The 27,926-nt window shown below is 53.9% G+C and overlaps 3 protein-coding genes across 5 annotated transcripts in view; all 3 read left to right on the top strand.

Annotated features, from left to right (window-relative positions):
- The window catches only part of PPARGC1B (PPARG coactivator 1 beta), a 48,019-nt gene extending 35,221 nt beyond the window's left edge, over positions 1-12,798 (top strand). The window contains exons 4-12 of the mRNA XM_048319413.1: positions 621-731; positions 1,396-2,485; positions 2,980-3,016; positions 3,383-3,447; positions 3,860-4,628; positions 5,099-5,174; positions 5,908-6,029; positions 6,303-6,457; positions 8,036-12,798. Of these exons, the coding sequence (XP_048175370.1) occupies positions 621-731; positions 1,396-2,485; positions 2,980-3,016; positions 3,383-3,447; positions 3,860-4,628; positions 5,099-5,174; positions 5,908-6,029; positions 6,303-6,457; positions 8,036-8,139 (2,529 nt within the window). The 3' untranslated portion in view covers positions 8,140-12,798. The remainder of the gene's footprint in view (positions 1-620; positions 732-1,395; positions 2,486-2,979; positions 3,017-3,382; positions 3,448-3,859; positions 4,629-5,098; positions 5,175-5,907; positions 6,030-6,302; positions 6,458-8,035) is intronic.
- Positions 12,799-12,888: 90 nt separating this feature from the next.
- On the top strand, positions 12,889-21,111 carry LOC125333515 (tripartite motif-containing protein 29-like). The gene is made up of 6 exons (XM_048319416.1): positions 12,889-16,201; positions 17,398-17,493; positions 17,857-18,090; positions 18,185-18,207; positions 19,159-19,400; positions 20,010-21,111. Exons 1-6 carry the CDS (start codon positions 15,575-15,577, stop codon positions 20,084-20,086), a joined length of 1,299 nt encoding a protein of 432 aa, XP_048175373.1. The 5' UTR covers positions 12,889-15,574; the 3' UTR covers positions 20,087-21,111.
- A 269-nt stretch (positions 21,112-21,380) lies between these two features.
- LOC125333516 (E3 ubiquitin/ISG15 ligase TRIM25-like) lies at positions 21,381-27,911 on the top strand. Of its 3 annotated transcripts, XM_048319417.1 has the most exons (8): positions 21,387-22,112; positions 23,380-23,475; positions 24,026-24,259; positions 24,398-24,420; positions 25,569-25,705; positions 26,113-26,143; positions 26,381-26,427; positions 27,277-27,911. In XM_048319417.1, exons 1-8 carry the CDS (start codon positions 21,495-21,497, stop codon positions 27,357-27,359), a joined length of 1,269 nt encoding a protein of 422 aa, XP_048175374.1. In that variant the 5' UTR covers positions 21,387-21,494; the 3' UTR covers positions 27,360-27,911. The 3 variants fall into 3 exon arrangements, with proteins under 3 accessions (XP_048175375.1, XP_048175376.1, XP_048175374.1); XM_048319418.1 differs by lacking the exons at positions 26,381-26,427; positions 27,277-27,911 and adding an exon at positions 26,235-26,374 and having other exon boundaries at positions 21,381-22,112; XM_048319419.1 differs by lacking the exon at positions 26,381-26,427 and having other exon boundaries at positions 21,382-22,112.
- Positions 27,912-27,926: the final 15 nt, after the last annotated feature.

Raw genomic sequence — 27,926 nt, 5'->3', positions numbered from 1 at the left:
CACTGACCCAGCCGTCAGAAGTGGTGGCACTGCGGGTGACCTGGGGAAAACCCCGCTCCCAGCGCCCCTGGGCTTGACACAGAGCATTGGGGAGATCCTCGACAGATCCCATAGGGATTTGCATCAGCAAAACGCCTTGAAAGCTCGTTAATGAGTCCAGGCCCTCTCTGGGTGTTTTGGCTAAATGAGCCTTGCACGGGGACCGAGCGAGCTGTCCAAACCCATCACTCACACCAGTGAAAAGCCTCTGTCACCTCAGGGCAGCAGTGATGGAGTGAGAGGCTGGGATGCCACGGCAGCTCCTGTGTGTCTGACACGAGTGGGGTTGCCCCTGGGAAGTAAATTCCCTCCTGTCCTCACTGCCCTGACCTGCCTGGGGGTCCCTGGGCTGAATGCTGTGGGGACAGGGCTGCACACAGCCAGGCACCTGCCCCACAGCCACGAAGAGGCAGGAAATACTAACCCTAACCCTCCCTGCCTGGTATTTTGTGCCCCATTTTTGGGTCGGATGCTCGGTGATGGATGTGCTCACGCGTGAGCCAAGGGGCTGTGGCCCCCCGGGCGTTTTCTCCTGCCCTCGCTGCGATGCCGACTCCTTTTCTTGCCCCTTCTCTTTGCAGCTGAAGAAGCTGCTCCTCTCTCCGTCGCCTCTGAGCTGTGAGGCCCAGCGGGACGGGAGTGCCCGGCGCCCGGGGACCCCAAAGTGCCGGCCCGCACGGCCCTGCACAAAGGTACTTCCTCGAGCCTGTGCAGCACCCACCTCCTGGGAGCTGTCCCAAAGGATGGGTTGGGGAGTGTGGGCAGCCTCTGGGCTGGGCAAGGGGTCGGGAACAGGCAGGGACTGTCACCTGTGGTGCTCCATCCCTGTCTGCTGCAGTCTGGGCTCTGCAGAACTTCAGACTTTGTGCTGAGTTAAGAAATACCTTGATCTCACTTGAACCCAGAGGGGGTTTGGCCTCTCCTGACTTCCCTGAGCGCCCATTGGGAAAGCCCCAAGTGCTCCCTGGTCACCCCCTCACCCCCCTCCCTGGTGACTCTCAGCCCAAGCCAAGGCCTTTGGCCAGGAGTCCCTGCCTGTCACACTGCAGAGCCCACCCCAACACTTCAGCTGATCTGAAACCCAGCAGAGGGTGCCGTCCGAGATTTTCCTACTTTGCTAATGGTCATTGTGCGGTGCATTAGGCCGGGCAAATTAGATTGGCTGGGAAGAGCAGCGGATCCCTCCCGGGGAGAAGGAGCATCACTGCAGGCAGGAGGGGCAGCACTCGGGCCATGGGGCTGACCCCAGGGAGGTCGGGGTGCCGGGACTGGGGGTCAGGGTGTGAGGGTGTGGGGTGGCTCTGCCAGCCTCCCCGCAGGGCTCAGGGCTGATTTTCTCCTGTCTCCTCTCGGAAGGTGGAGGGTCCCCGGGACAGGAGGGCGAGCGTCCCGCAGGCACAGAGCCGCAGCTGCACCGAGCTGCACCGGCACCTCACCTCCAGCACCTCCTGCTCCCAGACCAAAGCCCCCCAGGCACCCGAGGAGTGCCCTGGCAGCGGCCACCACCCGTCCCCGGCCGACTGCGCCCACCACGAGGACGACAGTGACTCCAGCGAGGACTCGCTGAGCTCCGGCGACTCGGTGGCCGCGCTGTCCTCGGCGGAGGATGGCACAGGCAGCCAGTTCTCGTGCGAGGGCGAGCTGCACTCGGTGGTGGAGCTGATCCGCTACATGCACACCTACTGCCTGCCCCCTCGCAAGCTGCCCGCCCGCGACCCCGCCGACACCAAGCCCCAGCCCTGCAGCAGCCCCTTCAAGAGAGCCAAACCGGACTGTGCCCCCGCGCCGGGCAGCGCCCAGAGCCGGCCGGGCTGCGCCTGGCAGGCGGCCGGCGGCTGCAAGAAGCCCGGAGCATCCTTCTCCATCCTGAAGGAGCTGCTGGCGCGGGACCTGCTGTGCGACGTGAGCAAGCCATACCGCCTGGGCAAGCCCGTGTACGCGGCCCTGGCGCGGCCGCCCGGCTCCTGCTCGCCCGTGCCGCCCGAGGGGGACGATGCCAGCGGGACATGCACACCCAGAGCGAAAGCGGCCGCGGAGAAGGGCGAGCCCCGGCAGAGCCCCGGGGCCGAGGCGGAGGCGCCGCGGGAGCTGGGTGGCCTTGAGGTCGATGCCGGGAAGCAGGAGGGCAGCCCGGGCGCGGGGAAGGCGGCCCGCAAGCAGGACAGCGCTGTTTACGCCGTGCGCCGGTCCAAGAGACTCAACCCCGAGCTCGGGCACTGGCTCTCGTTCCTTGACGAGCCCCCCCCCGAGTCCTCTGTGCCCCTGGGCTGCAGGGAGCCCGCTCCGTGCCCAGTGCTGGAGGGCTTCTCTGCCGAAGAGCCGGCGGCCGAAGTGGAGGTGGGAGGCACAGCCCCATCGGCGGAGCCCCAGCCCCTCTGCCTGGGCTCGCTGGGGGATGGCGAGGTGGGCACTGAGAGCCAGCGCTGTGCCCTCCTGGAGCAAACAGGTGAGGGAGGCTGGGGGCTGTCACTCTGCTCACCCTCCCCAGCGTGCCCGTGCCATCCCTGCCGTGGGCGAGCGATGCTGGCCGGGTGCTGGGCACTCAGCTGGCAGGAGAGCTGTGAGCAGCCCCTGTGCTGCCTGGCTGTGGGGCCCCATGCATGGGGAGCTGGGGTCTGTTTTCTTTTGGGGTGCTTTTTCAATCCATGGGTATCTTCTGCCTCAGTTTCCCTGTCCTTATAATGAGGTGAAGGAGTTGGTGTGGCCATAACCCAGCAGGGACCAGGTTGTCCCATCCCTCCAGGTCCTTCCCCATGGGTTCACCCTCAGCCTGAGCTCCGGGGTTCAGCTGCAGCGGTGCCTCAAAACCACAGCAAGGCGCAGGTGCAGGAATGGCTCAGCCCTGGCAGTGTGAGCCATCCCTCTCAGGTGGGCAAAGCCCTCAGTGGGCACTGCAGGGATACAGCTGCACTGGTAACCTGCTTCTCTCCTGCCTTTCAGAAACCCCCAGGTGTCTCACGCTGTCCTTGGCACAAACGTAAGTTCAGATGGGGCTGAAGGAACCAATCTGGGGCTGGAAAGTGCCTGGGGTTGTGTGGCTGGGCAGAGCCTCTGCAGGCAGCACAGGGAGCTGTGCTTGCAGGGCAGAGTGAGCTGCTGCACTGCTGGGCATGGGGCTGTGGGGAGCCACAGGGTGCAAGGAGCTGGGAGAGTCCCCAGGGCAGGCGATTTTGTGTGTGCTCTGGGGCTGCTCACCCCACTGCCCTTGTGGGATTATTCTGTCAGGCACCAGCCAAAGCGGGAGGGTTCACTTGTGGGCAATGTTTTCTCAGCTTTCTTTTGGGTTTTGGGGCTGTGGTTCACCTGAACACTTCCTCTCTCCTGATTTTCTGCTCTTCTCCAGTGACCCAACCTTTGGGAAGAGAAACTTTGAGCCCATGCTGACTGTGGAGCTGTGTGGGACAGCAGGTAGAACAGGCTTTGAATTTTTTAGTTTTGCAAAAATCTCCTCTAGGAGGGGGCTCATTTACCATAAATTCAGCCTGGAGTCATCAGTTCCAGCCCACCCAGCCAAGGTGGGGCACCTTCATCCCCTTCACACTGCAAACACGGGAGACTCCCGTGTGCTGCCACATCCGAGCACCATGAGCAGCTCAGGGGAGTGCGTTTGGGGTGGGAGGAGCTGTTCAGGGGGGCCCTGCATGAGCCAGGAGGGAAGGGAGAGTCCTCTGGTCCCTGCTGGGATCAAGGCATCCTTCTTGTTCCCCCAGGTGCCGCTGGATGAGGCCGTGGGGGCCGAGGGTGCAGCCCAGGATTGGGGTGGGACAGGGCATGACAGAGGGGGCAGAGCTGACTCCTGCCCTTTCTTTGGGGGGTGCAGGTCTCACACCGCCCACCACTCCTCCGTATAAACCCGCCGAGGAGGACCTGTACAAGCCAGACATCCCCCAGGAGCCAGGCAAGGAGGATGGGATGGCCCCCAGCCCCGGGGGCGCCGGGGACGAGGCAGCCTCACGGAAAGCCCCCAGGAAGCACCCGGAGAGGACGGAGCTGTTCGCCCACCTGAGCCGGGCGGGCGGGCGCCCGCTCCCCGAGCAGCAGGGCTTGCTCAAGCGTCCCTTCTCCCGCTCCTTCGGGGACCACGACTACTGCCAGGTGCTGAAACCCGAGGCCGCCCTGCAGAGGAAGGTGCTCAAGTCGTGGGAGCCCCCGAGCCAGGTGGAGACGGAGCACAAGAGGCGGGTCCCGGCCGCCCACTACCAGGGACTGGAGCTCGGCAAGGACACGGGCACTGAGATGCTGTGGAAGGACGGCGTTAAGCAGCTGAGAGACCAGGAGATCAGAGCCAGCTTAACAAAGCACTTTGGCTTTCTGGACAGTGCCCTCGATGACGAGGACATGGTCTTCTGCAAGACCCCTGAGTATGACACCGTCTTTGAGGACAGCTGCAGTGAGAGCGGCTCCCCCGTGGAGGAGGAGGATGAGGAGGAGGAAGAGGAGGAGGAAGAGGAGGAGCATGGCAACACCAAGCTGTGCCTGCGGAGAAACCCTCTTTCCAGGACCAGTTTGCATTACTGCTCCCGGAGCAGGTCCAGCTCGGGCTCCTCGTGCTGCCGGTCGCGGTCACCTGCCAGCAGACGCACCTTCAGGTACGGGGGGCACGGGGACGTTGGGACTGGTTTTGCCCCCTGAATTTTTGCCATGGTGCAGGGCAAAGCCCCAGTGCTCTCTGCTCTGCTGGCCCACGTAGTAAAGATGCTAATTAATGAAAAAAAACTATGAAAATAATTGGTGCTGCATCAGCCACTGCTGCAAACATCAGCCACGGCCTGAGGAAGCAGCAGCAGAGCAAAGCAGCCAGAGGGTTCCATGGGTGACAGGGCATGGGCAGGGACCTGAGCTGGGCACGGGAAGGGGTGAGTGCTGGCTGGGAACACCCTGGCATCTGAGAAAAAACCCCAGAGTCCTTCCCAGTGCTTCCAGACCCCAGTCCGTCCTTGGCTGCCAGTGCCCCCGAGTGCCCACCTGCTGCTGTGTGAGTGTCTCAGCTTCTCACTGGTGTTTGAAGCTTTCCCCAGCAGCTCCCCCAGCCCCGGGCTGACCTGTCCCTCCCTTGCAGGTGTGAGAACGGCGAGCAGTGTCAGGGCGGGAGCGGGCACCGGGGCCAGCTGGAGAAGAGGCGGGAAAAGGCCATCGTAAGTGAGCGGGGACCCCGCGGGGACAAAGCAGCCCCAGCCCTCAGCTCATCTCCTGCTCCAAAAAGCAGCAGTGGAGCCCATTAGCCCTGGCTTCAGCGTGCCTTGGTGCGAGGCCAGTGTTAAACAAGGACATGGGGGTGGAGGGGAGAGGAAAACCCAACGAGCAGCGGAAGCCGCCAGCAATTGGCAACACACGGAGTCCTTGGCACGGGGATGCCCAGAGCATCCTACGCTGGTGCCTCAGTGCACTTGGCACTGGCAGTTTGTGGGGTGAACTGGGGAATCCCTGAAGCTGCTCAGCTGTCACAGATGTGGCCCTGCTGCATCCTCATGCAGCAGGAACTCGTGGGCACACACTGGGAGCTGGGAGAGGAGTGGGCACGTGTGCACACACACACACACACACTCACACATGCTGCTTTGGCACTTTTTCCTGCAATGCAATTGGATTTTGCCCCTAGCAATTCTTGGGAATACATCCCAGAAAAAGCTGAAAGAGCTGCAAGAATGCAGGAGAATTTTAAAGGAGAAGAAGGGGGTGGTGGCTGGTTGTGGCTGTCCTGAGGGGGTTGCTGTGACCTGGCTGGAGCAGAGACAGCCAGATCCTGGAGATGTCAGGCTGTGTCCATGGCAGTGTTTCCCAGTGCTGGCTTGCAGGGGCTCCTCCACAGCCCATCAGCAGCACGGAGGTGCAGGGTCCAAGCCTGAAAGCTTTTGGTTGCTTTGGCAGGGGGAAGGCCGGGTGGTGTACATCAGAAACCTCTCCAGCAGCATGAGCTCCAGCGAGCTGAAGAAACGCTTCGAGGTGTTTGGTGAAATCGTGGAGTGTCAGGTCCTGTCCAGGACTAACAGGTGAGTGGGCAGTGAGCTGTGGTCCAGGGCTCCAGCAGCTGCACGCAGCCCCTCTCCCCAGGCCCCACCAGCACTGCCAGGAGGTGCCCCATCAACTCCCTGGGTAGCTGAGCCCACACTCTTGGTGCTTTTGTCGAGGAGATTCAGTGTGTCCAGAGATCCAAAGGCATCTGTGGGATGGAGGAGTGGAAGAATGATGGGCCAGGGGTGCAGTGCTGCATCACAAGGGCTGTGGGGCTCATCACATCTTGAATTCTTTCTCTGGTTGCTCAGGGGGGAGAAGTACGGCTTCATCACGTACCGGTATTCCGAGCATGCCGCCTTATCGCTGAAGAACGGCCCCTCGCTAAGGAAGAGGAACGAGCCCTCCTTCCAGCTCAGCTCTGGTGGCCTGGGGCGCTTCTTCTGGACCAGATACGCTGACCTGGGTGAGAAAGCAGCAGCTGCTTTGTCTCTTTTATCAGCACAGAGCTGTTACAGCACACTGCACCGCTGAGCCCTGCTCACGCAGGGATCCCAAATGCCTTCAGAGCCTGCAGGAAAAGCCCCCTGGCTTTCCTATGGCTATGGAGCTGCTCATGGCTCAGACAGGTGGATTGGGAAACTGGGGAGAAGAAAAAAACTGGTGTGAGGCCTTAGGGTGTATTGGCTGCAAAATGTAGCATCACAGCCCCAGGGCAGCCGGGTCTCAGCTGAGCGCAGCCCATCCTGCCTCTGCTGAGTTTCTGCACGGTGCTGGAGGCTTTCCAGCAGAAAACTCCCTTTCCAGGCATTAGAGAAGGCAGTCAGCAACATCTCATTAGCCCAAGAGGTGATGTGGGTGGTTTGCTGCTCTGCAGGACAGATTCACCACGCTGCACATGCACTCTGGAGCCAAAGTGGCAGTGCTGAAATGTGCTGTGGTCGCATTAATCCTTTCAGTGCTTCAGCAAGGTCTCGGGGACTGTGTCACCAGGGTGCAGGGCTGCAGCCTGAGCTGAGGGCCAGGAGCCAAACCCTCTGCTAGTCCTGCATGAGAAATATGTCCCAGGCTTTGCTCAGCTCTCCTCGCTTCAGGTGTTTCACCAACACTGCATGTTTATTTCTGTACCCTCTGCAGGGGCTGAAGGGTTCTGGATCCCACTTGATGAGTGAAAGACTGAGGTCCAGAAAATAAAGCCCCAAGTCTTGACTGACCTCCAGATGCCCAGTCTGATACAAGTACTCCCTGATTTTTTAGCACCTTGCAGTGCCTGCTCTGCTGAGAGCAACCATCCCTTGACTTTGACTGTGGGCACAAATGTCCATTGTTCATCAAAATAAATCCCAGAGCCTCCCATTTTGGGCACAGAGAAATTAGGAAGCAGATGGCACCCCATGAGGAAGACGTTGACTGTGCAGTGCTGTAGGGAGTGGGGCCAGAGCTGCCCCCCTGCCTAAGAGAAGCCCCCTCAGTGCTCCTTACCTGATTTCTGCAGAGCCACCAGTCACCCCCTTCCTGCACAGCCCTGCTCGTTCCTAAAATCCTGCTCGTCCCGATACAGGATGAGGAGTCCCCAGGCAAAGGTGAAATGCAACCACGCCATTCAAAAACATACACCCAAAATGTTAAGCTGCTGTGAGATTAGGCAGCCTCAGTTCTGCTGTGTGCTCAATCCCCTGGGCTTTTCAGGGGCACTCCTGGCACAGGGCTGGCAGTGGAGCAGGCCAGCTCTGCCACCTGACAAGATGGCCCTGTGTCAGCCCCTCCAAATTCAGCTGCACCCAGCAGATGTTTTCACCCCTGGCAGGGAATGTCAGCGGTGTGTGACCTGCCCAGCTGGGCCTGGCTGCAGCAGCCCCTCTGGCCCAGCTCTTTTCAGTGTCCCCAGTGCTGTCACCATCACCGCTGTGTCCAGCCTGGCTGTGTGCAGTAGCAGGGTAGTGAGCAGTGCCCTGCTGTGCCTCAGTTTCCCTCCCCACGAGGCAGAGAGGATGCTGATCCCCCCCTCCCTGACCCGGCTGCCTTCTGTCCCTGCCATCCCCAGATTGCAGCACGGACGAGTCCTCCCCGGCTCCGGTGAAAAGCAAGTACGAGACCATGGATTTCGACAGCTTGCTGCAGGAGGCCCAGCTCAGCCTGCATCGGTAACAGCCTTAACCTTGGAGGAATACCTCAATACCTCAGTCAAGGCACTTCCAATATGTTTACGTTTTCAAAGAAATTATTCAGTCTATGGCAAGCGAGAGAGCGAGAGAGAGCGAGAGCACGCCCGCGAGAGAGAGACTGCTGTCCCCTGATCGATGTTTACATTGAACAAAGCTGCTTCTGTCTGTGAGTCCCCATGGTGTTGATGTCTCACTGCCACACGTTAGTCCCCCCTCTGCTTCTGACTGGTTGTTTTAGGGTGAGCCTAGGAGCCCCCCGGCCCTTCTTCCCCCTCCTGGCCCTCCCCGTGCTCCCGCCGTGGAGTTGCAGCTGTGTTCACCATAACATTTTTTTGTCCGTAGTGTGTGATGATGAAATTGTTCATTGTGAATAGAATCAGGATTATAAACTAATTTTTAATAGAAGAAGAGAAGAAAAAAAAAAAGTATATACTTAAAAAAAAAATGTATTTATGGCTCAGATGTACTGTAATTCAGATTTATTGTACCGCTTCCTTGATTTTTAACTATGCACTGTAATGAGGCACTTGCCACTCAGCAAATGGGGGGTCAGAGCAGTCATGGAGCTGACATTCCCCTGCCTCCCCTGCTGGCAAACCGGGGTGCTCGGTGCTTGCCCCAGGGTCACCCACTTTGCTGTCAAAGCCATTCTTCGTGCTGGCGTGGCCCGAGCCCCCCAGCATCACCCCCATGCTGAGCTGGGTCCTGGTGGGTGATGGAGCCAGGGCCAGGCAGCTGTGCAGGCTGCAGAGGGTGGGAGAGGGATGCACTGCCTGCAGCCAGCGCTGCTGCGGCCTCTGCTGCCTTTGGAGCCAGGAGAGAGGGGCTGGGGGGCTGCAGCCTGATCTGGTGGGTCCTGCTGGCACAGCCTGGGGGATGGATGTCTCCGGTCCGTGTGGAGGAGCTGGCTCCTCTCCAGCTCCTCGGGTGGCTGGAAGACTGGCCAGGCCCTGTGGCTTGATCCACACTCGCTTCCACACCCTGCAAAGCAAGCGGGGCGAGAAGACCTGTCTGTGCTCCCCGCTGGGCAGGCAGCCCAAAATGCAGCCCCAGATCCAGCCCAAAGTCCAGCCCCAAATCCAGAGAGGCAGGGGGGCACAGCACCCGCACTGAACACCCACCCATCCAGCACCCTGCCCTGTAGCTGATAAGCCATACACGTCCCAGCACCCACCCGCACCCTGGATCTGTCCCGTGCCCGCCAGCGCCCCGGGGCACAGCTCTGCCTCTGGCCAAGGGCCCTCGGGGCTGGATTTAAGGGATGCTCAAGCATAGAATTTGCTTGTGGACTTGCCCTCCATGTGTGGGTGAGGTGGGATGGGGACACAGCCCTGCACCAGCCGCAGCAAAGCCCACCACCAGCCGGCCAGAGGCACTGTTTCCCGAGGGAGCGGGAATCTCGCTGCTCCTCAAGCCATTGCCACTGTCTCCTTTTACTTTTGAGCCCCAGAGACCACTAGGGATTCAGCCATTCTCTGTAGATAGAATATTATAGCCTTAACTCTGCCAATAGATAGATTAGAGTCTCCTGGGGTCTCCCCTCCACATGACTTGCAGGTTTATCCCCGGTTCCCTGGATATGTTCCGTCCTGCAGGGAGAGTGACCAAAGCCTCGGAAATGGCACGAGATGCGATGCCAAGAGCCAGAGCCCTGCCAGGATGCCCCTGGCCCGGGGGCCCGGAGTGCAGCTGGGCTCTGGCAGGAGCAGGAATGCCGGCAGCGCCGACACCAGCACAGTTCCCTGGCTATTCCCCTCGGGAGAGCCGCGGTTCTGACAACACCCGGCAGCGCCAGGGCCCGGAGGCCCCGGCGGGGTCCCCACCCCGCCGCCGGTGACGATCACTGCCAGGGAACAGTCCTTGTGCCATTTCAGCCTCAGCAGTGGAATCGGGCATCTCTCCCAGCCCAAAACCCCCCTGGTTCTCATCCCACCTTAGCGAACACGAGCAGCTCTGGCCGAGACTGAGCATCTGCTATTGGCAATTGCCTCATTGTAGCTTTGCCTTTTTCTGTCCTAGTATTTCCTCACGATGATGATGTTTACATGTGATTGCTATAGAGCTTATGTAGAATGTATATAGCGACACATTTAGGGTGGGTAGTACTGTCCTGTGCTGTGCTGATGTTTTTCAGAAAACGATCAATCCAAAAAAAAAAAAGACAAAAAAAAAAAAAAAAAAAAAAAAGAAAGAAAAACAAAAAGAAAAGCAAAGTAAGTGGAATTCTTCCATCTCCCACTCAGCCAGGGGCACCCATGGCCGGGCCCCGCTGGGGATGCATCAAGGGTGGTGGAGCAGAAGGGTTAGTGCAGAGCTGGGGGGGCTCCAGCCCACTCCTGGGGATCACTCAGTCGCTTCCCAAGCACTGGTTTTGGCGTGCCCAGGTATAAAATTTCCCAGTGTTTCCCTGTGGCTGGGTGCCCTGGGTCGGCCCCAGCCCAGCTGCTGGGTCCCGAGGCCGGTGCTGGGGAAGGAGAGGGCTGGTCCTGCACAGAGCTCATCAGTACTGCAGCCCTAGGGTAGGAAGAGATGCAATAAGTGGTCTTTGTGGTGCCTGAAGCCTATAAGTGGGGTTGGGTTTTCTTTTTTTGGTTTGGGTTTTTACTTTTTTTTCCATTCAATGAGGATGGTTTGTTTTTCCTCCTCCCCAAAAACTCTTTCTTTTCCAGGACTTATGCACTATGCTTAGAGCCCCTTGGGCTGTGTGCTGCCTGCCCTGGGCACTTCCCCCACCTTTTAGGACTGGGTGAAAAAGAAATTTCCACTTGATTTTTTTTTTTTTTCTAATTTTTGTGGGTTTTTTTTACTCTAAAGGTGTCTTTAGCTCACAGTGATTGAGTTGGCAGGGAGGTGAGTCGGGCACAGGGGCAGGTGAGAGCTCCCTCTTGAGCTGCCCATGGTTTGGATGCTGACAGGGAAATGGGGCAGGAGCAAAGCAATGCCCAGGCACTGCTGCCAGGGAAGCCAGAGGTGCCCAGAGCTTTGCAGGAGCTGCCAGGGACTGGGGATCCCCCCTTTTCCAAGGATTGCCTTTACACCCCTGTGGCATCGCCGTGGGTGCCCCTCAAAAAGGGACCCCTCACACCCCAGCCCTCTGCGAGGCTGTGGGATGGGCAGGAGAAACTGGGAGCAAAAGGGTTTATTCTGGTAGGCAATAAGTCAGGAGGAGATTTATTTTTTTAAAACTGTGTAAGTCTAGAACGTCCCCCAGCCGTTTCCTGCAGGTGCTGTGGGGAAATGCTGAATGTGAAGAGTTTCTGATAAAATGCCCCTTTGCTTGTTTTGCACAGGTTTGCCCCAGAAAAACTCGTTGTTCAGGGGGGCAGCAGGTTTCTGGCTGGAATCCAGCGTGTCCCTGAGGCTCCGCAGGGAGGAGCAAACGTTTCTGAGTGTGTGGGCTGAATGCAGAGGACAATCCCAGGTTTTAGGTTTTAGGTTTTAGGTTGGATGCTGCCCCAAAGCAAAGGTTTCTCCCAATTCCTCAGCGCAGCTGCCTGCACATGTTTCAGGAAGCAGCAGCTCAGTCACCATGTTACAGTCCTGAGTGTCTGATCCCAGCTCTGGGCCATGCAAGTGAGTTTTGCAACTGCAGATCAACACGGTTTTCTCCTTTTTTGGGGGGATTTTTTTTTTCTTCCTGGACATCTTCTGAGTCCTGAGGTACATCGGTCTTAGAGCTGAACCCGACACCCTTTCTGTTCCAAGTCCATCCCTGACAATCTCAAGCAATATAGAGCCAAATGCAGCCTTGGGGTTTCATTTTGGGGTTTCATTCCTCTTCCCTCACCCTCCCCAGGGCCAGGGGCGGCAGCAGGATTTGGGGAGGGAGTGTGTGAGTGCATGTGAGAAAGAGAGAGAACGGTTCAATTGATGCATTTCTTGAGAAAGGTGTAAGAATTTCACCTAAAAAGGGGCACATTTGCTTTGTTATTTATAAAAAAAAAGCTAAATTCTGTCTTTTTCTTTTTTTTTTTTTAAGTGAAAGGACACTGCTCATAATTATTAGGGGCCAATTCTGCCTCCCTTGCTCATGCTGAGTAAGTACTACTTAACTCTGCAATTTTCTACTTGCAGTGTAAGTAAAAGCAGCGGAATTGATCCCTCTATGATTAAGAATCAAGTTTTTAGTATGGTTTTTTTTTTAATTGGCAGCAGTTTTTTTATATTTCACTTAATTTTTTCCCCCAGTTCCATTCTGTTGTGTCCTTATTTATGTAATATACTTTAACCTTAAGAGATGGCATGGATTCTTATGCCTTTCCTTTATTATTATTATTGTTATTATTTTTAAAAAACAAAAGAGATTTATTTCTAGTGTGATTTAACTGTCTACCTTCTAAAATGAGAGAACGTTTTCTTGTATTTTTACATTGTCAGATTCTATAGTTTCATAGATAATTTAACCAAATCGCTCAATGTATTCTCTATATCTATCCAGTGGGTATAAAAGTTCTATTTTAAATTGTGTAAATACTTCAGAACTGGCTTCTTTTTCCAGACTCCCCTGCCGTGGAGTTTCTTGTTTACATCAAAAAGACTGTAGAATCTCTACGCTCATGTACTGTAAATAGTGAAGTGATCTGCCTATAAATAAACGATAACATATATACTATAAAGTGGAAAGAACAAAAAAAGGAACACATTTCTGCTGCTATGCTTTAGTTTTTAGTGCCAGTCTGCTCGGGGATGAGGTGCTTTGCTCTGCTGAAGGTGCTCTCCTGTGTCTGCGTGGCTGGCAGCGGGGCTGTGCCAGGGCCAAGGGGGTGGCAGGGCCTCCCAGCTGCCAGGGATGCAGCTCCTGCCTGGGAATATCCCTGTGTGTTGCTATTTTAAGTGTGGCTTCTTCCAGTTTAACTCATGCAGGAAAAAACTGGGCTCTGCACTCTGGACTTCGAGTGGTGCCGCTGCCACAGGACCCCTCGCCAAAGAAACTCCCCAGATGGAGTGGGTGAAAAATGAAGCAGGGCACGCCCCTCGAATTTTCTGGAGTGGAGCAAGAGAGCAGGAAAAAATGTGGAAAAGACTGCAGGTGGTGATGCAGCAGCCATGCAGCGCAGGATGGCACCTGGAGAGCCCCTGGAAGCAGGGCAGCAGGCCCTGGGAGCCAAACTGCTGTCCCAGGCTGTGGAGGGAATGTTTGGAAGGCCTGGGCAGGGCCACCACGGTCACAGCTCGGGAGCCCCACGCCAGCCATGGCCCTGTGAGGGCTCACCGGGCCAGAGAGGTTGCACTGATTTTATGCAGAACATGGATCAGTGATGCTGCCGGGCTGGAGGATCCCAGCAGCCTGAAAGAAGCAGCTCTGCAAGGTGCTGAGCTGTGCCAGCTGCTGGTTTTTGCTGATTTGTGGTGATTTAGGCAGCAGCTCTACACCTGCCTGTCTCCAGCACATCTGTGGGAGCCCAGTGCGGGTCCCCCAGCCCAGCCACAACCAGCCTCCCACCCCAAACCCAGCCCCTCATCCCTGCCACTGCTGCACCCTGAGTGCAGAGCTGATGGGAAGCCCGTTCCCTGCTGCTTTCCAAAACCAGCAGGCTTCAAGGCCACCAAGGAGGAATGTTTTCCTGAGATACATCAGGAACAGCGATGCCAACAGTGCCAGGACAGATGAAAACATGAACTTGGAGGGGGGAAATGTGGGAATGCAGCCGGGACAGCCAGTGATGGGGTGCCCAGGGTGGGCACATATGGAGCAGAGACACAGGAGTGGGCTCCCAGGAGGGAGAGGGGCACACGAAGGAAGGGTCTGCGGGGAGGAACAGAGCCAGAGCTGAGGTTTGTCCTCCCAGCCCAACCTGTGCCTCCCAACACTGCATTCCCAGGCAGCCTCCTGGAAAATAAAGCACTGATACTGTTGCTGAATACAGTTGTTTACTGAGGATAATTCCTGAAAGCAGACCTTGAGTCTGAAGCGGGCTGTTGGTGAATGTTGACATCAGTTCAGCAGCTCCGTTGGTCCCAGCAATTACTTCCAACCATCTGGGAAAAATCCCAGCTGGACTGTTTTTATTTTGGCATAACTTTGTGATAAAACAACTCCTTTTCACACAGGCAGGCGCTGGTTTTGGAGTAGCTCATGTGGCTGCTGGAGAGGAGGGAGGCAGTGTTCTTTATCTCCTGGACTGGGCACAGTGTGCCTCGTGGGAGGGGAAAATCACTCAGTCAGGAGCTTTTGTGAGGGGGGACAGCTTTGATCACTGCCCTGCGCTGGGCTGGCTGGCACCTGGCAGGGTGGGCAGTGTGGGCAGCACACCCCAGGCGCCAGCTCCTGACCAGTGTGGAATGCCCACTGTTTGGACTTTGTTTCACTGCCTGCTGAGCTGTCCTGGGCTGCTCTCTGGAGTTTCAGCTCCCACCTGTGCCCTGAGCAGTGGCACCTGACACCAAATCCTGCCCTGGGCTCTGCTGGCACAGGAGCTCCCTTCAAGTAACACGTGCATTTGCCCACTCCCAGCATTTATCAGTCCCAGGTTGTTGTCCAGGTCCATCCAGGTGTCTTTGCAGAGAGGAACAGGTTTGGTTCCTTTGCTCTCTGGCTGCTGGTCCAGCTCTCCCAGCCTCCCTGCCCACAAGGATTCTTCCCAGCTTTCCTTCCTGCCTCATTTCCTGACCCCTGCAGCCCCATCAAAGCAGGGCTGGACCTTCTGCCATGTTCCCCTCGAAGTGTCCAAGCTCTCAGCTTCAAGCTGCTGCATGGAGTTTGTCCTGTTGCCACTGAAAATGGGGAATTAAACTCTAACACTGTAATTTCAATATTACAAAGTGGCATTACTTTATTTCAGCATGTGGGGGATAACTCCCTATTACACACACAACACCTTGCTAACAGACCAGCTTAAATCTATGTAACTTTTACATATTCAATACATTTCCCAAAACTCATACCTATATGCTAAACACTCCCTGAATTTTCTGCATATTTAAATCACTCCTCAGAGCTTATTTTCATTGGAGCAGAGTTCTTTTGAGGGTCTGGGGTGGTCGTTTGGGGAACATCCCATTCCTCAAATTATTCTTTTTTGGTCACAGGCCTCCAAAAACCTTTCTTCTCTTTGAATGCATCCCTGAGACGTGGCCTGGCCAGGATATCCCTTCTTATCACCATTGCTCAGGCTCACAGCCTTTAAGGCTGAGATAACCACTCGCACACAGGACAAAGCAAAGTCGGCTAAAGCGAAAGGAATTCCCGAGACTTAAACACGACTTGGTACAATTTTATTCTCAACACCGAGACGGCCGCGGCTCCTGCCCACGTGGCAGCGAGAGGCAGGAAGCTGGAGAGAGGCGAGGGATGACCCTCCCTTGCAAGGGGGAGGAGGCAGCACCTTTTAACGGGGCGAAGGTTGTTTTTGTCACGGCCGCTTTTTGTTTTGTTCCCTTCCCTCCGGGCTTCCGGCTTCCCCCGCAGCCGCAGCGCCATGGCCGGGGCAGAGGCCGGGGCAGAGGCAGTGGCCGGGCTGAGGGAAGAGCTGACCTGTCCCATCTGCCTGGACATTTACAGGGACCCCGCGTCCCTGGGCTGCAGCCACAGCTTCTGCACGGAGTGCATCAGGCAGGCGCTCCGGTGCCAGCAGAGCGCTGCCCGGTGCCCGCTCTGCCATTCCCCCGCCGGGGAGCTGCAGCCCAACTTCCACCTCCGCAACATAGTGCAGAAGTTTATGGATGTTCCTGCGCACCGGCAGGAGGAGAAGCGGGAAGCGCAATGCAAGGGGAAGGGGGAAAGCTCGGGCCAGCCGGAGGAGGTGATCCTGTGCGATTCCTGCCTCCAGGAGCCGCAGCCAGCAGTGAAGACGTGCCTGAGCTGCGAGGCTTCCCTGTGCCAAGCCCATCTGAGCAAGCACAACGCTAAGAAGGCCCAGAAGAGCCACGTGCTGGTGGAGCCCTGCGGTGCCCAGGTTTTGGCTGAGAGGAGGTGCCCCAAGCACGGCAAACTGCTGGAGTGCTTCTGTGAGACGGACTGGAACTGCATCTGCATCCTGTGCTCCGTCCTCTCCCACAAGAACCACAGAATCATCAGCTTGGAGGAGGCTTTTGACCAAGCTCAGGTAAGAGGCTGCAGGGACAGTGGGACAGGCGTGGGTTGCACCAGGAAAACCCCATGTGCTGCCCATGGCACAGGGCTGGAACAGCTCCCGAGTTTCAGAACTGCAAACGCAGGGTGGGGGCTAAATTGCAATCCTGGGCTTTTATTCTTAGTTTTGTCCCAGTTTCTCTCTGGGTTTGGCCCTTGAGATATAAAACAAGACGTTACAAACGCTTTTTCCCCATCCTGAAGGAAGAGTTTGGCCAAACTGGTGGGGCTGACTGCTCGTGGCTATGGTTTTAATCCTTGGTGCACTTCCAAGCTGAAGATGAGCCTGAGCTGCACTTATGCAAAGAAAATTAATGACAGAGTAACAGAAGGAAAGCTGCCAACAGGGAAAATGGCTTTATATGTGGCTATTGCACATGAATAGTTTTCAGCTTCAATTTGTCTTTTTTGTGCTTGTAATTGTGGCATTCGTTCAGGGATAAAACCTTCCAGTAAACCTTTATCTACTGATTTGTCCTGGGAGTGTCACCGAAACTGCGGGGAAAACAAAAACCCTCCAACAACATTTTTAATGTTAGCGAGTCAAGGCGTTACTTTATTATCTGGCCAGGATGTTGTTCTGGCCAGGATGTACCACAGAGACCATCTCATCCACACATAGCCCGGGTGTGCAGAGAGAATCATTCCATAACACAGGACATTTACTAGATTTTTCAGATCTTTTATACAATCAAAACTCATAGAAACTAACTGGGTCAGTGTTCATTGGTCCCAAGTTGTGTAGTTCTTAGTATTTGGTCTCCTATTGGATCCGGATTTCTTCGCTTGGTTTTCTTATCAGTCTTTTCCGGAGGAGATGTCTCCAACTCTGCCAGAGGCAGAGTCTGGGGTAGATGTTGGTAGATGGCCGTTGATGTTCTGTTGATGTTCTGTTGATGTTATCCCTTCGGGGCTACTCCCAGTCTGTGGAAATGCTGAGCCCACCTAGAGAAACAATGCCCTGGAAAGAGGCTTCAGTTCCCTTCCCCGGGGCAAAGGTGAACAAACGTGGCTAAAGTCACATATATAAAATTTTTAAACTGGTATGTTTTCCAACAAGAGCATACAATGAGTAAACCTTCTGCAAGTCTAGCTCAACCCATGTCTATAAGCTGATCTCATGCATTATGCCAGTCCTGTCCTGATATCTCCTTCCGGTTATATTTGTAGATATCTTCTCCTGGAACTCTGGAAGCCCTGAGAAACCACGAAGCTGCGTTGGATAATGTCATAGCAAACCTGCTGAAACAGAAGGAGGGTCTGAAGGTTTGTTTCAAGGTCCCATATCACCTCAGGGATGGTTGCATGCTGGTAACTGAGGAGATAAAGTTTTATTTTACCCTTCCCCAGATCAGGGATTCTGAAGCTTTTTTAGTTCCTGGGTGGTTTCTCATGTATTTTTGAGTTTTTTTTCTTTGAGGAACTTTCTTATCGGTCTGGGAGGTACATTCTTAGTTAAGCTTGGAAGTCTGTGCCTCCTGATGAGTGGCTGATGTGTGGCTTTTTTTTATTTTTCCAACCTTCAACTTTTAGTTACTTCTCTTATCCCAGATCAAAGCCAGATTTTTTTCTGAGTGAGAGCTCATGTGGAAAATGTTCCTTACAATTTTGAAATTGTTTTCTTAATAGACTGAAGAGAGCCTGCGGAGGGGACGGCTGGAGAGCCTGCTCATGGAGATGCATCTGCAGCTAGAGAAGAAAAAAGGAGAGGTCCTGAAAGTTCTCAGGGAATACGAGGAGCAACAACTTTCTCGGATTCAGGCAGAGGTGAATAATCACAAAAGGGAGAAGGATTTGGCCAGCCATGATGTTCGTCAGCTGGAGGCTCTGAGAAATCAGAAGGACATACTTCTTTTCACCAAGGTATCTATCAGCATCTCCCTTCCCAGAGACACACAGCTCCAGGGCTGGCCTGTGCCTGCACTGTGCTAATTCTGCTTTCAAAATGTCTTTACAGGCTTTTGCAACAATTAAAGCCAGGTAAGCTCTTCCTCAGTTTTAATATCTTTATTGATGATCTGGACATGGGGATGGAGTGCACTCTCAGTAAGTTCACAGCACTAAGTTGGGCTTAGTGTGGATGTGCTGGAGGGCAGGAAGCTCTGCAGAGGGATCAGGACAGGCTGGATCCATGGGCCAAGGCCAGCAGTGTGAGGTTCAGTGAGGCAAAGTGCCAGGTCCTGCACTGTGGTCACAACAGTCTTGTGCAGTTCCAGGTTGGGGGAACAGTGACTGGAAAGCTGCCTGGTGGGAAGGAACCTGGGATTGCTGTTCAACATTGGCTGAACATGAGCCCAGGTGTGTCCAGGTGGGCAAGAAGGCCAGTGGTACCTGGCCTGTCTCAGCAGTAGTGTGGCCAGCAGGAGCAGCGCAGTGCCTGTCCCGTGTGCTGGGCACTGCTGAGGTCACACCGTGAGTGCTGTGTCCAGTTCTGGGCCCTCAGTGCAAGATGGACATGGAGGGGCTGGAGCGTGTCCAGAGAAAGAAACGGAGCTGGGAAGGGGCTGGAGCCCCAGGAGCGGCTGAGGGAGCTGGGAAAGGGGCTCAGGCTGGAGCAAAGGAGACTCAGGGGGGACCTTGTGGCTCTGCACAAGTCCCTGACAGGAGGGGGCAGCTGGGGGGGTCGGGCTCTGCTCGCAGGGAACAGGGACAGGAGGAGAGGGAACGGCCTCAGGCTGGGCCAGGGCAGGCTCAGGGTGGACAGCAGCAGGAATTTCCCCATGGAAAGGGTGCTCAGGCCTTGGCAGGGGCTGCCCAGGGAGGTTTGGAGTGCCCATCCCTGGAGGTGCCCAAGGAAGGGCTGGAGGTGGCACTCAGAGCTCTGGGCTGGGGACAAGGTGGGGCTGGGGCACAGCTCGGACTCGATGGCCTTGGAGGTCTTTTCCCACCTCAGTGATTCCATGGTTCTGTGATTCTTGCTGCGTGGTTTAGGCAACGCAAGCCACTTCCAGGAATAGATGGTTTGATGGTGCCAAAGCCACCCATTAGTTTGGATAAATCAACAACAACTGGTATTCTGAAGCTTTTCCAGCAATTCCTCCTAAATGTGGAGTTCTCCTTTAAGCCACCACTGCCACCTTTGGGGTACTCCTTTAACAAGCCGCCACCACCACCTTCGCCACCTTCAACGCCACCACCACCTGCACCTACACCTATGCTCACAGCATCTAGTGGTAAGTGCTCATTTGACTTTGTCAAAAGCGAGATGGAGAAGTCGATAAAACATCTTTAAGAAAGGACTGTAATGAGACACCAAGTACACTGAGTACTTCTAGAAGTGCTAATTCCTTACACTGTGTGCTTATTTGCACGTGTGTGTGCAGCAAAGGGAGCTTGTCCTGGGATTCAGGGCTTTGGGGCACGCCCTGAATACACCTTGTTAAAGCAGGCTATGGACAAAGAGGCTTGGAAGTCCCAGGAGTTTTCTGGGAGGATTAAGAAAAGATAATAGCAACACCTCTGTGCTATCCCTTTATTTCAAGGGGAAAGTTGAGAACTCATCACAGCAGCAGCAGGGTGGAGTTTGCTTAGGACATAAATAACCTGCTCTTTCTGTGTAAATACTTCTACTCTTTTGCAATGCTTTGTAAGCTCAGCCTACAGTCCCAGAGCTGTGCACAGGGGGACACTTATCTGACTGAATTGATGAAATTAGGGTTCCCTGGGTGCTGCTCTCTGGATGGTGCTTCAGCCTTTGCTGGCAGCGAGCCTCAGGTCAGGACAGAGGCAGACCCCAAATCTCCACAATTACCTGTTAATCATAATGTGTTTTTTCTCTTTAGGTTTCCATTATAATAATACACAATACCATGGACCTGCGTTTGCGTTTGGATCTTCCCCTTGGCTTTCTTTCAAGTAGCCTAATGAAATACAAAGTCAGTGGCAATCATAATGTTAACAATCATAGAAAGGCAGGAAGAGAAAGAGAAAACCCAACCAAAACTAACAATGCACAGCATGCAATTGCTCCCCCATCACCTGCTCTCTGATGTCCAGCCACTGTCCCCAAGCAGCAATTGGTTCCTTCTGGCCATCTCCCCTCAGTTTATATACTGGGCGTGGTGTTCTATGGCGTGGAATGTCCCTTTGGCCAGTTTGGGTCACCTGCCCCAGCTATGCTCCTTCCCAGCTTTTCATGCACCTCCTCACTGGCAGAGCATGAGGCACTGAAAGGTCCTTGGCTCAGGTTAAGCACTGTTCAGCAACAGCCAAACCATCAGTGTGTTCTCAACATTATTCTCTACTGAACCCAAAACTGTACCAGCTGCTGAGAAGAGAATTAATTCTATCCCAGCCCAAACCAGGACTGGACTCCAGTATGCACAGTGCCATCCCAGACGTGCAGGGCAACCAGAGCTGCTGGGAGGAGGACACCAGCAACGAGAGCTGATGGAAGCTTGGAATTGTGCCTGGCTTGGATGCTGCCTGCAAATGCCTCACAGTTACCTCTGTGTGTTCCTAGGTCGAAGAAGTGGACAGTGGCTCTCTCACTTTTCATGATGTGTCTGTCAAGGCTGGAGGTCCTGCTAAGAACTTCAGGCTTATAGAGACAGGAACCATCCCTTTGAAGTATCCCATCCATGCGGCCATCAGCATGCTGAAGCTCCTGTAGTGATGTGGGGACCAAGGTGTTACTGTGTATTTCCAGGCCGAGGAATTGTGATCGTTGCACGGGGACTATGCTAAACTGGCATATCAGAAATTAGATTGTGGGCTGCTGTGACAGGGGGTATATCACAGCACCCTGCTTCTTACGGCACGAGCTCCACTTTTTTTGTTCTGTTAATCGTAATGGAAATACCATTAAGTTGCTCAGTTTTGTTCAGCTGTATCAAATACTGTGTTGGCTTCACGCTATTAAAGTTACGTTACTTGCTTGCAAAACTCAATGGCAATTTATTTTATCTGTAAGTTGACAGCACAGCATTAACTGCTACAGAACTAGCCAGCAGCAATGCTGATCTTTGATCTAAAGCAGCAGCTTTTGCCTCTGCCGCCTCTTTCCATCCTGCACATCCAGTGCAGAAGCAAAGCTGCCCTGGGAGGTGAGGAGAGACTGGGGCAGCATTCCCTGCTGGAGACTGAGGGGAACCTTCCCCAAGTGGCTGCCACGGCGTAGGGAAGGGCGGGCCCGGGCGGGAACATTCGTCTGCCCGGCGTGGGACGGGGGAAGGGCTCGCAGGGGAGGAGCTTGCAGCCTCGGGGCTGGGTGTCCTGCTGCTGGGTTTAGTTTCGTTTCTGCTCGCTGAGGCGCCGTCCCTGCAGCCATGGCAAAAGCTTGGGAGGGATGCGGAGGGGCTGGCAGCCTGGAGGCCGAGCTCACCTGCCCCATCTGCCTGGGTCTCTACCGGGAGCCGGTGTCGCTGAGCTGCGGTCACAGCTTCTGCCGGCAGTGCATCAAGAACATGCTGGGAGCCCAGCAGCATTCCCAGGGCCCCTACACCTGCCCCATGTGCAGGATCCACCTGGGGCCCACCGTGGAGCTGCAGAACAACTTCCAGCTGGGCAACATCGTGGAGGCGTTTCAGGCCTCCGCTTCCAAAAGACAAGAGGACGAAGGCTCCGAGAAGGGGAAGACGAGGGTGGTTCCCTGTGAGTACTGCCTGGATGGGTTCCAGGAGGCCGTGAAAACCTGCGTGGTCTGCAATGTGTCCCTGTGCCAGGCCCACCTGAGCAAGCACAACGCCAAGGCTTCCCAGCAGGAACACATCCTGGTGGAGGTGGGAGCAGGTGAGGCGGAGGAGAGGAGGTGCCCGGAGCACGGCAAGCTGCTGGAATGCTACTGCCAGGAAGAGGAGAAGTGCATCTGCGTGCTCTGCTCCATCGCCGGGGCCCACAAGGGCCACGAGGTCATCACCATGAAGGAGGAACGTGACAAACAGCTGGTAAGGAGCTCTTCCCTCCCCATGGCCCCTGGCCTGGCCGCGGGGAAGGGGGAAAGCCGCAGGAAGGGCTTTCACAGGAATGGGGAAGGGTGTGGGGGCAGCCCGGCAGCAGCTCCGGGGATTTCCTCTCCGCCCCAGCAAGGGCTGGAACTTGCTTTTCATTGCCTCCTGTGTGTTGCCGGAGCAGTGTGGACAGCTAAGCAGAGGGAGGAGAGCGGAGAAAGGTGTTTGGGGCTGGCCGGGACAAGAGTGGGTCCGTCCGTCAGGGTGTGGGACGTGGCAGAGCCAGCGAGAGGCTCCGCTGTCCCACAGCAGTGAGGTGCAGCCCCGGGCCTGCCAGCCGCCCTCGCCGGGGTGCTCCTGGCTGGGATTGAGAAGTATTCCTGCAGGGATTAGAAAATCCCTTCCTCCACAGAGTCCCGGGGATGCCACTGCTACTGAGCTTCGGGTGGGGAAGGGGGTTTCCCGCTCGAGTTCCTTCCCTTGGGCTCTGTCCGTGTTGTAGCGCGGTGGGGATCGGGCTGTGCTCCCGAGTAACCCGTGACAGACTGAGGGGACACGGCCGCAAGCTGTGCCAGGGGAGGTTCCGCTTGGACATCAGGAGGAATTTCTTCACTGAAATGTTGTTAAACATTGGAAGGAGCTGCCCAGGGAGGTGCTGCAGTGCCATGCCTGGAGGTGTCCAAGGAATGACTGGATGTGGCACTCAGTGCTCTGGGCTGGGGACAAGGTGGGGATTGGTCACAGGTTGAATTCGATGACCTTGGAGGTCTTTTCCAACCTCAGTGATTCGGGAATTCCTCCCTCTGCCCCAAATTTTGTGGAGCCAGTGTCCCAGCAGATACAAGAGACATGGGGCCTCCGTGTTCCTGCCTCTGAGTGCAGCTGCTGTCCTTGAAATGCTCCAGAATCGGCTGAGGGGATAAAATGCATTTCCTATGCTCACTCACTGCCTTGCATTTGAAATGGCTGGGCTCAGTTTGGAGCCCAAGCAAAAAGCCTGCAGGAAGCCAGAGCATGGGCAGGAAATGGCTCCCTCTGGACCTCAGGACAGGTCACAGCCTCCTCAGGAGTTAGCAGAAGCATCCTTTGCAGTTACATGAATTGCAAACTAACTTCCTCTCCCAAGTTACATATCAGAATTGCAGGGCTGCCAAGCAGAAGTGGGATGTGTGGGACAGTGGCCATTTCACCAGCTCCACAAACTGCCAGTCTGCTTTGAAGCTGTTCCTGCTGGGAAGTTCACTGCTGTCTTTCCTTCTGCCAGGTTAAACTCCCTGACACCATGACAGAGCTGCAGGACTCTAAAAGTGATTTAGATACTGCCCTAGAAGAGCTTCAGAAATGTGAGAATCAGATCAAGGTTGGTATCCAGATTATGACCAATTCAGAGCATCTTTCCTTCACAGTTTCCCGGCAGTAAGTGATGGTAACTGTACCGTTAGAAGCAGAAGAATAGAAAGAGAAAAGAGTGGTTTGAGAAACTGCCAGAAGCCAAGGTTTATCGCAGCCTTCCAGCTCCTCCACAGGAGGAACCAGCTGGGGGATTCCACCCTTTATTGTGGCTGCACAGACCAGGTTGCAGGACTGGCAGCCCACAGATTGTACATAAGATTATGTATTTTTAAAGTTTTCTACCTGTTTAATAAAAGAAAAGCAATTTAAAGCTACGAGTGGGATTTCCAGTGTGTGCCACTCAGTTCTCACATTTGTAGCTGAAATTCATCTGACTTTGTTACTATATCAGGATTAATTTTCAAAAGCCTCTGTTCAGTCAGATATTCTAAGCAAATGTTTGTTGTCTGCTTCCTTCTGAAGCCAGTGCAAAGGATAGATACCATATTAATTGACAGCAGAGGCACTAAACTGAAAGGTGGAGTTCCAGTGCCCCTTTTTCTTATCTCTTCATTTAGACCAATACCAAAGCAGTGACTTCTCAGCTAGAAGCGCAGCTTAAAGATATGAGGACACAGCTTGTTCAGAAAGAGAAGAAGATCCTGAGATGCATTAAGACTATTGAGGAAAACCAACTGGCAGACATTGCCAAAGCAAGGAAGAAAATGGAACAGAAGAGAGACCAGGCTGAGCAGAATCTTCAGGCTCTCCAGAAGATAAAAGAGCAACCAGATATTTTCCTCTTCCTCAAAGTAAGCAGTGGTATTCTGCTTTTCTTCATGGATCTGCCTATTTCTCAGCCAGGTGACCTTTCTGAAAATCACACTAATGATATTTTTCCTTTTTGTTTTCTCTTTTCTTTTCTTTTTTTTTTGCAATCCTCCTGGTAGGAACTGAAACTGGTCACAGACAGGTATGTTCCACTTGATACCGCTTGTTTCCTTCTTTGAAAAAACACAGTGTTGATAACTGGGATCAAACCCCACTGCCTGTGCCCCTCTGTGCCACCACCCTGTGCTGCAAAGCTGCTCCCTATTCCGGCTGAGCCAGAGGGCACCACATCCACACAATGAACAGGGATGGAGAGACCCCTGCCTGCTGTTGCACTGGTGCCTTTCAGTTTTAGTTTCCTGGCTGGATTCTGATGAAAACCACTGGCTTTTCCTACCAGAATGCTGTTTTTTATCAGAGCGGCAGCCCCTAGGGTTGTGTTTAGAATAACGCTGTCTTGGATGCACACTGGTGACTCTCCCTCAGATGAGTTCCCAAAGGCAGTTCCTCTGCCTTTGTCAGCAGAGGTAACCAGCTCCTTTCCCACCAAGGTTTTGGGTTGTGGAGAAGCTTGGTAGCTAGAAAGATTTATTATCACTTCTCTTGCAAGTGATACGTGTAATTTATAACTCACTGCTTCCTGTGTGGTGCCTGGGTGTCAGGTGTAACTCAGTGCTGCAACGCCACCCCAACAGTTCCAGATGCACGAGAGGCTTTGCGGCAGCACTGGAGGCCCCAGCTGCACCAAGGGCTGCCTCAAACATCTACCTGGAATTTGGGATGTCACCTCTGTAACTTGAACAGATTAGAGCTGAGTTCAAACTTGGATTGTAAGGATACCTTGGAATCACCGTGTGCCTCAGGGCTGCAGCACAGGCTGTCACTCACAGCTGTGCCACAGGTCACATCCTGTCCTGTGGGACCAAGGTAATTTTCCAGAAACCCGGACCCCATTTGATCTGTTTGGCATTCTTGTTCTGTCACCACTACAACAGTAAGCGCCTGCCTGCAGCAAGTCAAGGCCCCGTTCACACACGGGGATTATCAAAACGCCTCCTCTTCTCTCACTGTCAGTGTGGGAAAGTTCCAGTGCAGGTTGGTAAGCAAAAGGCGTTGCCAAATAACTAACAGTATGTAACAATTGGAACTCAACCTTCACAAAGGGCTGTTAACCCAGTCACTGATGTTGCCAAAGCCCTCTCCTCTTTGCAGACTCTGTCCTAGCGAAGAATTCTGTTACCTTTGGATGCTGGATGGTTTTCCTTGGTGCAATGTCTCTCTGTGCCCTAGGATTGCAAGTCTGGACCTGGACACTGAGAGGGTGGATGTGGAGGAAGTGCAGCTGGATCAGAGCATGATTACCCAGTGCCAGACCCTGAGAGAGAAGTTAATGTTGCAGCTGGACTCTCTGCTGCAGGACGTGTGCGGTGAGCGGCCCCGACCCGGCCCCGCTGACGCGGTGGGAAACGGGGAGCTCAATCCTGGCTGGGGCAGCTCCTTCCACTGGGGCGTGAGGGCTGATGTGGGGTCTTGGGAGTGCTGGGGAGGGGAGGGGGCAGGGGGCAGGTTTCTGTGGGTAACAAGGAAGAGGTCTGCTCCTAAGCAGCGTAAGGCCAATTTCTCCTCTGGCTGATGTGGTTTCCTGCTCCCATCAACTTCCCAAATTCTGGCCGCTCGGTCCTGCCGTCAAGAAACATCCTCTGTGTTTGCCCAGCCCCATCCCCTCCTGGTTTCCCTCTGACCATGAGATCCAGGGGGACAGTACCGAGCCCTAAACTTGAGTTCATTGCCAGCTTTGTTAACCATTCTTCTCTTTTTTTTTTTTTTTTTTTAGTTAAACTCGCCAACCAAATGGAGCTGCGCAGGTAAATCGTTTTCTTTGCTTACAAAATGTTCCCTGCAAATTTCTCCAGTTGTTCATTTAAGGACTGTGTGTCCTGCACTTTCCTGCTTCAGGTTCAAGGAGACCTAAGCAGAGTGTCAAAGGCTGTCCTTCATCTCAAAAGAAGGGAGGCAGATCTATTCACATCTCTTGTTCTGCTGTTAACAAGATGTGATTTGTGTTTTACAAGGCTCTAATATTCAACACCGTCTCTTTACAGTCAGACTTCAGCTACTACTGGTACCTCTTCAGCTACGAATACCAGATGTAAGTGTTCAAAATACCGTCCAGAATGTGTTAAAAATACCAGTTATTCCTCAGGACTCTGCCTTGGGGCTGTGAGTCTTGCAGAGAAGATCTCCCACCTAAAAATGTGATCAGCGTTTTGTTGCATGTATCTCCTGTCCTTGCCAGAGTGTGCAGCCTCAGGGCACAGGTCTCGGAGTCTGCACTGGGCAGAAATCTCTGGGAACTCACTGGGGAAATCATTTCTTCTCAGCCTGAGGGAGACACTGGGTTTGCTTTGGCACTCAGGAAAACTCGGAGCCTGTTCCAGGGAAACACCACGGAGGGGTTCCCAGCAACAGAGCAGGAGCTGGAGCAAACACAGTACCTGAAAGGATTCCCAGACAAATGCAAATGCTGCAGGAGATAGGCAAAGTGTGAACAGTGTTTCTCTGCAGATTGCACTAGTCCAGTGCTCAGATATGTATCTGCTGGGCACAGCAGGGCATCACTTCTACAAGCTCTTTAAATAAAGGTTATTTAGATGTTCTGTGAAAGATTTTTTTAGATTGTTCTTTTAATTGCTGCAACTGAAGTTCAGTTTGCAAATGATTTTCTTCTTAATTTGTAAATTCAAAAGAAAATCTTTGTTTCTTCACCGCTTTTTAACTTCTGGAGCAAATCTAGAGGTACATTTTTAATCAGTGTGTATGTCCATTTATTTGTCTTGTGAGCTCAGTCAGTGGCTGTGCTCTATACAGAACCAGTCAGTCACTCAAAACAGGTCAGGGAAAAGAAATACTTTTTTCTGAGACGAGGCAAAGCTCTACTTGGAAGCAACTTGTCAAGTATATTTTATTGCTATGCTGATGATATTTTTTTATTTTACAGTACCTGAAAAGGATCCGTTGGAATTGCTCCGCCAGACCATAAGGAAACAGCAGCACCTGCTCAATCAGAAGTGCAAAAAGTAATTTCTCATCCCCCATAAGCCCAGACGTAAGGGAGAGGTGAAAAACAGATGTCAGAACTGAGATGGAAAGAAAAACTTAAATAATTTTCAGAATTACCTCTAATACTGACAACCTGCCAAGTGTTTTGACCTCCCCTCCTATCTTGCATTCAAATCAATTCTGTAACGTATGAAAATTGTTCTTAAAAGTGCAAAGAATTAACATGAACATAATACAATCTCCTAACTGCTGCTGCCTTGCAAGCTGTGGCCTGTATCATCTCATGGGTCTAATTGTGCTTTTGCACTGTGATTTGTGCTGACTCTGTTGTCACTATGTGGCTGGATAACCAAATACAGGGCTTTAGCTACTCATAACCATGGCTGCAGGATTTCATACCATCACCAGGAATCAGCTGTGGAGAGCACTGTTTGTGGGTAGACTCGCAGGAAATCAAGGCTAAAGTTCTCTGTGCTTTTACAGGACTTGTGGCTACAGCTCTGTTCTGTCACTCGTGATAATCAACACGTACCTGACTTCAGGGATTGAAAATAAACTCAGAAATCCATCTCAGATTTAGAGTAACAG

This window comes from Corvus hawaiiensis, chromosome 15, assembly GCF_020740725.1.
Source record: "Corvus hawaiiensis isolate bCorHaw1 chromosome 15, bCorHaw1.pri.cur, whole genome shotgun sequence".
NCBI classification, from domain to species: domain Eukaryota; kingdom Metazoa; phylum Chordata; class Aves; order Passeriformes; family Corvidae; genus Corvus; species Corvus hawaiiensis.
This window is presented reverse-complemented; position numbering and strand designations above follow the sequence as displayed.

What these genes read in the sequence shown, in the direction of transcription:
- LOC125333515 (XM_048319416.1), top strand. Translation starts at nt 15,575, where the DNA reads ATGGCCGGGGCAGAGGCCGGGGCAGAGGCAGTGGCCGGGCTGAGGGAA. An exon ending in AGGCTTTTGACCAAGCTCAG is followed by an intron (nt 16,202 to 17,397) that starts GTAAGAGGCTGC and finishes TTATATTTGTAG; the next exon opens with ATATCTTCTCCTGGAACTCT. An exon ending in TTTGCAACAATTAAAGCCAG is followed by an intron (nt 18,208 to 19,158) that starts GTAAGCTCTTCC and finishes TGCGTGGTTTAG; the next exon opens with GCAACGCAAGCCACTTCCAG.
- LOC125333516 (XM_048319417.1), top strand. Translation starts at nt 21,495, where the DNA reads ATGGCAAAAGCTTGGGAGGGATGCGGAGGGGCTGGCAGCCTGGAGGCC. An exon ending in CTGAAACTGGTCACAGACAG is followed by an intron (nt 24,421 to 25,568) that starts GTATGTTCCACT and finishes TCTGTGCCCTAG; the next exon opens with GATTGCAAGTCTGGACCTGG. An exon ending in TCTGCTGCAGGACGTGTGCG is followed by an intron (nt 25,706 to 26,112) that starts GTGAGCGGCCCC and finishes TTTTTTTTTTAG; the next exon opens with TTAAACTCGCCAACCAAATG.